At 15.1% G+C, this 10,320-nt stretch overlaps 2 protein-coding genes across 2 annotated transcripts; both read left to right on the top strand.

The window, feature by feature from the left end:
• Positions 1-1,897: 1,897 nt before the first annotated feature.
• On the top strand, positions 1,898-2,218 carry PADL01_1015300 (protein of early gametocyte 4; the record flags this gene model as incomplete). Its single annotated transcript, XM_028682213.1, has 1 exon — positions 1,898-2,218. The coding sequence occupies one exon, from the start codon at positions 1,898-1,900 to the stop codon at positions 2,216-2,218; it is 321 nt and encodes a 106-aa protein (XP_028538514.1).
• A 5,667-nt stretch (positions 2,219-7,885) lies between these two features.
• PADL01_1015200 (Plasmodium exported protein (PHISTc), unknown function) lies at positions 7,886-8,983 on the top strand (the record flags this gene model as incomplete). The annotated part of the gene is made up of 2 exons (XM_028682212.1): positions 7,886-8,035; positions 8,186-8,983. 2 exons carry the CDS (start codon positions 7,886-7,888, stop codon positions 8,981-8,983), a joined length of 948 nt encoding a protein of 315 aa, XP_028538513.1.
• Positions 8,984-10,320: the final 1,337 nt, after the last annotated feature.

Below are 10,320 nucleotides of genomic sequence, written 5' to 3'. Positions count from 1 at the left end.
GTCGTAATAATGAAATATATATATATATATATATATATACTTAAAATACACATATATACATTCAAATATATATTTTCTTTATCATTCCCTTTCTCAAAATACAAATCAGAAAATGAAAATAACATAATATAGTCCATACAAAAAGAAAATATATATTTATATATATAATTAAGGAAAGTATATAATTATAATGATATATTTTTTGATAAGTATAATTTTCTTACAAATGTAAATATAATCGTTTAAAATAACATATCATTATTTCCTTTTTTTTTTTTTTTTTATTTTATTGTAATTTTTTTAATATTAAAATCTGTGTGATATTAATTATACCTTGGTATTTTTTGTATGATATATATGGATATGAAAATGAATAAATGAAGAGTTTTTTTTTTTTTTTTTTTTTTATTATATGCATTTTCAATAAGAGCATATTATATATTTTGTATAAGGAACGAAGATAATATAAAAAAAAAAAAAAAAAAGTGAAATATTTTTGGAGAATGTACATACAAGTATATATATAATAATTATTATTTAAAAAAAAAAAAAAATTTTTTTTTTTTTTTTTTTTTCTAATATAAAGTGTACATACAGAGGAAAATAATATATACTATATATATATATATATTTTTTTTTTTTTTTTTTAATATAGCATTTTGGCTAGCTGCATATATTACATAAACAATAAATTATCCTATTGATAAAAAAAAAAAGAAAAGAAAAGAATAATAAATAAATGCTATGATATATATACCATTCTTATTTATAAAGAATGAATATATGTAAAATAAATGATACTCGAATTTATGTGTATATATCATTATATATAATAAATTTACACATATTTTCTTACCATATAATAATATATATATATATATATATTTATATCTATAGATCTTTATATTTTTATGCTGTGTACATACACCTATATAATTTTTTTTTTTTTTTTTGAGCGAGACCAAAAAAAAGTGTACACCAATAACAATGAAAAAAAAAAAAAAAAAAAAAAAAAAAAAAAAAAATATATATATATATATATATATATATTATATTATATTAAAAAAAAAAATTATTTTATCTTATTTGTACTTATGATTTCCTTTATAAAGAAAAAATAAGGTGTTATATATACTTCAAACATATCTAATTATATTTTACTACTTTTAGCTAATTTTTTCCTACTTACATGTTATATATATATATATATATATTTCATTCATTTAAAAAAAAAAAAAAAAAAAAACATACGTATGAAGCATTTATAGGAAAACATATTTTTATGTACTAAATAATATCTTTATATGTGTCTTGTATGCAAAATAAATTAATTTTAGCATGCATATATGAAAAAAAAAAAAAAAAAAAAAATAACATACTATATAAATATTTGCATTTATCATAAAATTGTGGTCCAATTATTATTTTATTTTTTTGTTATACATATATATATTTATATAAATGTAAAAAAATTAAAAAAAAAAAATCAATTTATACATTATTACATATATTAAAATTATTTAAAAAAAAATTAAAATAAAAAAATAAAAATTTTTATTTCCATCTCAAAAATTTTTTTCCCTTGAATTTCATATAACAAAACAAAAAAAAAAAAATTTTATTTTTGGAGTTGTTCTCGAAATATTCCATTTTTATATTTTTAAGAATAATTTTTTTTCTTTTATCGATTATTATTTTACATAATATTTTCGACAGAATATAATTTTTTTTTTTTTTTTTTTATTTAAAAGATACATATATATTTTTATGAGAATTATTTTCCATACATTCCTATACCCCAAAAAAAAAGAACAAAAAATATACATATAAATATATATATATTTGAAAAACTTTATTTTTATATTATTTTTTTTCTTCTTATCCGATTGCCGACAAAATGAAGAGTTCTAGCCACATCATTCTTTTAAACATAATCCTATTCGTTAGCTTCTTAGGATGTGTTTTAAGCCTTAACCTTTTTTCTGGAAATGAAGATAAGCATGCGTTGAAGGATATCGACAGAACATTAGAAAACCTTTTGAAGAAAAAGAAAATCCTCATATCTACTGCTGCTGTTGCTTTGGCTATAACCTTAGGTGGTTTATTTGGAAGTATAGGATATAAGAGCTGGAAAAACAAAAATAATAAAAAAGATAAGGTGAATGATGGATCCGATTCTGAAGAATTAGATAGCTCTAAGGACGACAAAGATGAATAAATATATACATATTTATTTATTTATTTACCAAAAAAAAAAAAAAAAAAAAAAAAAAACACATGCAGAAGAAAAAAATATACACACCAAATATCATATATATGATTTATATATATAAATATATATAAATACTGTAATATGTTTTGAGTGTATTATTTTTTTTTCTTCTTTCACTCTCTCATTTGAATATTTCTTTTCTGGAATATATATTTATATAATATTCTCGATAATTTTTTTTATTTTATAATACTGATAAATGAGTTGAGTATATATATAGAGAGAGAGAAATATAAATATATTAATATAATTACATATAGATTTTTATATTTAAATAGTTATATTAAAGTATATTATATATAACAAATTATATATATATATTAAGGTACACAATATTGTACATAATGTGCCTGTTACAAAATATATCATTGAACACTCATATTTCAAGTATGAACCTTTATATATATATATATATATTGACTAATATAATTATAGTAAATATTATACATAAGAAAAAAAAAATATACATAGAATTTTTATTTTTTATGAACTTATGTATAATATACATCATTATATATAGTTTTGGTTCATACATATGGATTCACAACATTAAAAGTTGATGATAAAAAAAAAAAAAAAAAATAAAATAAAATTTATGTATACATATATATAATTTATTACATACATATACACCGATATATATACGATTTCAAGATGAAAAAAAAAAAAAAAAAAAAAAAAAAAAAAAAAAAAAAGAGAGAGAGAGAGAAGATGATTCACACATTGAAATTATTTTTTTTTGCAATGTGTAACTTTATTATTATATATGTTATGAAGTATATATGTTATTTATATATATACGTTATCATAAACACATATATAAATATATTTATAGATTTTCATTTTTTTTATATACATATAAGTTATAATAATTTTTACAGAAAAAAAAATAACAATAATAAAATATTGATTTTATTCTTAGGTACGTACGATTATACATATATATATATATATTATTTAAGACCGTGAGTTTTTTTTATTTTTAGAACGTCCGTTATTTTAATTTTTTTATATATTTAAATATTTTTTTTCTTTTCATATTACATAACTTATGTTTTATATATACATAATGTTATATATGAAGAAAAATTATTTATAATTATTGATTGTCCGTTATTTTATGTTAGTAAATAAAAATTAATTTATTATATATATAATTATTTAGAACGTGTGATTTTTTTTTTTTTTTTTTTTTCCTATTTATTTTTATTTCACGAGATAATAACTTTAGAAATATAAAACTTTAGAGTATTTATCATTAAAATATAAAATATATATAGAAGCTTATACTTCTTTGGTTAAAATGATTTACAACTAGGGTTGTTTATTTCTTATTAACTTTTTCTTTGATATGTTGGTTGTAAATGTAATGAATATTCTTACATCACAATATATATATATATATATATATATATATATTTATTTATTTAATATGTTCTATAATTATTGAATGAGCACAATAAAGGGTTCATAATTCTTTAAGATAAACATTTTAAAGGTTAATATTATAGGTACGAATTTTTTATTTATATTTTTCAGAGCAGGTTTATTATTAGTATTATGGTTTAATAAATGAATACACTATTAGATTAATAAAAATCAATGTATGAATATTTTTAAGACTTTCTTTCCTTTCTCAGTAAAAAAAAATATATATTTTTTTTACCTTTTTTTTTTTTTTTTTTTTTTTTTTTGTTAAATATGTAAGGATTACATGCTAAGTTTGAATTTTAGATTACTATTTTAATAAAAAAATGATAAATGAATCTTAAAGTGCATGAATTATTACTTTGTTATATATACTGAAGCAACTGTTGAATAAATACGAATTTTAAATAATGTCAGAATACTTTTGAATTTATAAAATATTGAGGATTATAGTTTGATATAAGTAATATACAAAAAGGTTAATCACACACACACACATATATATATATATATATATAGAATGACATGTTTCTTTGTTCATTTTTATATAAAATATTAAATAACAATATTGATATTTTGATTTTTTCTTTTTTTTTTTTTTAATCCCAAAGTATATATTTATAAATATATGAATATAGAGAAATTTTGATGTTTTAAATTTATATTAGGAATATTTCTTAATTAAACATAATGAAGATTTATTCTTTCTCAATAAATATTTAATAAAATACATATTGCTTTATACAAAATATCTAATCATATGATATATCAATAAATTATTGTTATGTAATCATATATACTAAATGAGCATTTTATTATATTTTCTTGAAGACTTATATAGAAGAGGGTTAATTACAATTTTAAGTCATATACATGAAATGAAAATATATATATGTTTATATATATTTGTTTCTTCTTTATGATATCTTTTTATTATATTGTGATATTTATTTTATTATTGAATATATATTATTACATCATGGGTGTAATATATTATACTAGGTCATTTAAAAATAAGAGAAAAAATATGACCTATTTTTTGGAAAGATATTCAAAATATATATATATATATATATAAGATTTTCCTTTTCATTTTTTTTTTAATACGATAATATTAACAAGAACGTAGTGGGTTATTTAATGTCACCATATATATATATATATTATTTTATTTATTTTTTTTTTTTATTATGTGAATGAACATATTAAATTTTTCATACATTTTCATATAAAAAGGTAAATTTTAAAACATTTAAAATAATATATTTTTTACCACCACATATTTGATATAATATATTATTTATATAATGATTTTATGTTTTTATGACAACTTTAAATAACCGGTTTAATTTTTAATCGTGAAATATTATATATATATATATAATTGTTATATTTATATATTTATAAATATAATATTATTAGAATAGAACAGAAAAAAAAAAATTTTTATTTATATATAACAAATAAATTTATAATATTATAATATATATATATATATATAATAATTGCATGTATATAATAAAATATGTCAAATGGTTGCCAGAAAAAAAAAAAAAAAAGGTTGTAACGATTATAACCCTTTAAAATAAGGTATATGTATTTATACTATAAATATATTACATATTTAATATATTTTTATATTTTATAATAATATAGAAAATAAGGTTAAATGTCATTTTTTTCATAAATATTTATAAAATAATAAAAATGATAATACAAATATGTTCCTTTATATAAATATATTTATATCATATTTTATTTTTATTTTATATTTTATTTTACTTTTAGTAATTATTTTATATTTTTTTTATATCAAGTATTTTGTACCAATTTTTTTTTTTTTTTTCTTTCTGTTTCTGTCATTGTAATTAGAACATTGGCTTTTTCTTTATGTATTTAAAATAATGTGGTATTAAATAATAAAAAAATTTATTATATACTATATATATATATATTAAATACATATTCATATAATTTAAAGATATATATAAAATAATATAATGTACTAATTAAAATTATAGATATCTATATCTATATATATATCTGTATTTTGTTCTTCTCTTTTTGTTTTGACTTTGTTTTCTCTTTAAATATTTTCTTATTTGAGTATTTTTATTATATATAATAATTTATATATATATATATATATATATTTATGTATTAATTTTTTTATTTCATCATTCTTTTATTTTTGTAAAGATTATTATTTTAAATTATAATAAAAAAAATAAAAATTAATTATAAAGAAAAATTTTATACTAATAAATAAAAGTATTATTTTATTGTGTTTGTTGTTTCGTTTTCTTTTTTGTTTTATAATATTAAAAATAAAAAAAAAGTTAAAAATATATATATTATATATATATATTTATAAATATAACTAAATAAATCATTCAATTTATATTTTTAATTAATTATATATATAAAAAAAATATATATATATAAATATATATATTCTAAAAAGTTACATTTTAAAAAATAATTGTTATTTTTAAATAACGGTAGCTTCTTTTTTTTTTTTTTTTTTTTTTCTCGTTTTTTTATTATTACAGTAATATACATATATAATATTTATTATATATATATATTATATATTTTAATAATAAATAAAAATATGAGAAGGAGAAGAAACAATAAGATGGAAGCATATATATATAATTATATATAATATATTTATATCGTAATATAAAAAAAAATAGACTAAATTTTTTTTTTTTTATATAAAATGTTTATATATATATATATTTTTAATTTTTTATGATGTAAATTTATTATTTTATGAAAAGTACACATTGTTTTAACTATATATTATTTCACATTATTTTTTATCATTTTTCCCTACTATATATATATATATATATATTTATTTATATATGCATATATATATTTATATTTAATATAACAATGTGCATATAAAAAAAAAAAAAAAAAAGGAAAAATATATGAAATTATTGCAATATATTATTTTTCTTTTATTATATGTTACATACTTTATATTATGTTCTTTTATTTTTTATAAAAAACGAGAAAAAAGTTATTCTTCATCTTAAAAATATTGAAAAAAAAAAATAATAGTGTTCCATCACCTTATTTTTTTTTTTTTTTTTAAATAGTGAAAAAAAATAAATACTTTTTTTATATTATTATTATTGTATTATATATAACATACTAAAAAATGTATTATAAATAATATGGATACTTTTCTATATTTTAATTGATGTTATTTTTCTATGTAATTGTATGGATGTTGAATTTTTTATGTATTTTAAAAATTAATAATGATACTCTAAAAATACGTATTTTTATCATTATTTTTATTTAGTTTTAATCTATTGTTTTAAAAAAAATATTTGTAGAAATATATAATTCATTCGTATTTTTTTTTTTTTTTTTATAAGATAAATGAAAGGAAATATATTTACTTTTTAAATATATATATGTATCCAATAATATCATATAAAAAGAAAATTTTTCTTTCTATATTTATTTAAATAAAAATATAAATATATTATATATATATATATATATATATATATATATATATATCTATATTTAATTTCTTATAATGTACTTTTTTTATTTTGTAGCATCCATTATTTAGTTAATATTTTGTAATAAATTTTTTTAGTTCTTAATAAATAATATATTTTGGAAGCTTTTATTTTTTTTTTTTTTTTATTTATTAATATAATATTATGTAAAAATAAATAAATATATATATATATTTTTTTTTTTGTTAATCTCATTTAAGTCTAATTATATAAAAGTAGATATAATTTTCCATTAATAAAAATATATATTTTAATTTAATTATTTTATCATTTGTTAATTTATAAAATATATTTCTATTTATTAGTTTGTTTTATTTTATTGTTTTTATTTTGTTATTATTATTTTATATATATATATATATATATTTTTTTTTTTTTTTTTTTTTTTTTTTTTTTTTTTTTTTTTTTTTGGTTTTGTATAGATTATTACATGAATATATACATACATATATATAATATTATATATATGAGTTCAAGATATTATAAAAATTTATAAGATATATAATTTTTTTTTTTTTTTTTTATTTTTCAATAATTTAAAAAAAAATTATATACCGTATTAAATAATTGATCTTTATATTATTATTTAATTTTTTATATTTTTTAATTTTTATAAAGAATTAACATATTTTCAATGAAGACAAAAAATAAAATACAGAATAAAAAAAAAAGCTGTGGTAGCTTGGTTCCTTGGAATAAAGAGAAAAAGAGAAGCATGTCATTTTATATTATTTCTACATTTTTTAATTTTATTTTTCTTGTATCCCTTTTAAATATATGCAAAGTAATATAAAGAATAGATACATGACTATATATATATATATATATATATATATATGTGGGTATATATATATAGATATTTTTTCCATGTCTGTCAAATATATGTTTATATATATATATATATATATATATATATGTTTTGTTAATTTTTTAGGATACTGATTCAAAGGGACATAATAATTACGTGCAAGAAAATGGGGGGAATATTAAGAGTAGAATATTAACAGAGGTTATATTAAAAAATTTGGAGAAATATATCGAAGAAAATGATGGGAATTGTGTAGAAGAAAGATGCTATTATTTAAAAGAGCCTAAAGAAAATAATCCAGAAGAATGTGAAGAAAAGAAAAAATGTTTAAGAGAAGAATTTGAAAAATATGAACCATACCAGAATCCAAAAGAAGAAGCAAAAGAATTAGGTGTTGATGATGAAGAAAATAAAAATAATGTAAGACCATTTGAAGTATTGACAGAAGAAGAATTTAATAAGAGAATAAATATATTAAGAGGAAGTATATTTTTATATGAAGTATATGGTTTATGGAATTATTTAAATCAACGTGAGAAAAGAAAATATACAACCATAAAAGAAGAATTATGGAAAGTATGTGAAGATTTATCTGTCAAATATAATGTACCTCAAGAATGCACAATGAAAGAATGGAAAAAAGTTAGAAAATATATGAAAGAAGAACTTTTAAAAAAAAAAGAAGAAGATGAAAAAGATTTCCAATATTTTGTTGATGATAATATTTATACTAGATGGGAATATATTGCTTTTATAACTGATAAAAAAGAATCATGGAAAGTATTTAGACATATGATTAAAGAAAAATGGAAAGATATGTTATTAAAAAATTTTGAAAAATATATGGAAGAAATATTTGATAAAAAAATGGAAAAACATAGAAAAAAATGTAAAGAAAATTATAAATCTCGTGAAGGATTATAAATATTGAACAAACATTATACAAAATTGTTATATATATATATAATATTTTATTTAATATATATCATACATTAAAAGAATTTACATATATTATACGCAACAATTTGTTATATTTAATATGACTCCTCAATATTGCATATATATATATGTATATTTATATGTGCACATATAGAAATTATTATTTTATTTTAAATTTTTTGAAGCCGTTTAAAATCCATATTATTTTTGAATTTATCATGTTTTTATGTTTTATATAAATTTTGTGAATAAGAAAACTATCTTTTTTTTTTTTTTTTTTTTTTGCTTCATTTATGATCTCTTATTTTGTGTTATTTTAATAATATATATATTAATTTTTTTTTTTTATGTGTTTATATATATATACATATATATATAAACGTTTATATAAATATATAATTCATCTGTGTCATTTTATTTTTATTAATGTAACATAATTGTTTGACTATATAATTAAAAAAATATTAATATATACATATAATATTTGAAATATATATGTTACAATTTTAAGAATAAATCAAAGTGTTTATTTAAGGTATTCTCAAATATATATATATATATATATATATACATTTGTAAGTATTTAAATATAGGTACCGATATAAAAATTAATTAATGCTTTCTCTATTTAAATAATAACGTCATTTTATTATAATTATCATATTTCATAAAAGAAGGTTTTTTATTTTCATGTGTTCATATATATATATATATATATGTGTACGTGGAAATTTATAGAATACATTAAATGGTTAGCAAATATTTTTTAAGGTAAAAAATATGAATACATTTTTATATTATTATTATTATTATAAACTAAGGATAATAAGATTTTTTTCATATAAATGTATAAAATGACAATATAATATTTTTCCATAATAACACTTAAATGTAGATTAAAAAAAAAAAAAAAAAAAAAAAAATGATATATTTATAATTTTACATTGCTATTTCTGTTTTGTTTTATTTTATTTTATTTTATTTCTTGTTCTTTTCTTTGTTAATACATTTATATTTACTTTTTTATTTTTTTTCAACTATATTAAAAAAAAAAAAAAATTGAGTTAAAAAGTAAAAAAAAAATATAATATATATATATATAACTATAGATGGTGGATATTAAAACATATAATTAGCTCTCTTGATTATTTTTAGTGTAGTGTAAAATAATAATCATATTCAACACATATCTTTTAGATATATATACAAAAATGTGATTTTATATATTAATTAGATGCTATTTTTTTTTAATTTATATATATATATATATTATGTTTTCTTAGGATTTCTTTTTTTTAAATTATTATATATATATATATATA

This window comes from Plasmodium sp. gorilla clade G2, assembly GCF_900097015.1.
Source record: "Plasmodium sp. gorilla clade G2 genome assembly, chromosome: 10".
NCBI lineage: Eukaryota > Apicomplexa > Aconoidasida > Haemosporida > Plasmodiidae > Plasmodium > Plasmodium adleri (nom. inval.).
Note: the sequence above shows the minus strand (reverse complement) of the source record. Positions and strands in the feature narration are given on the sequence as shown.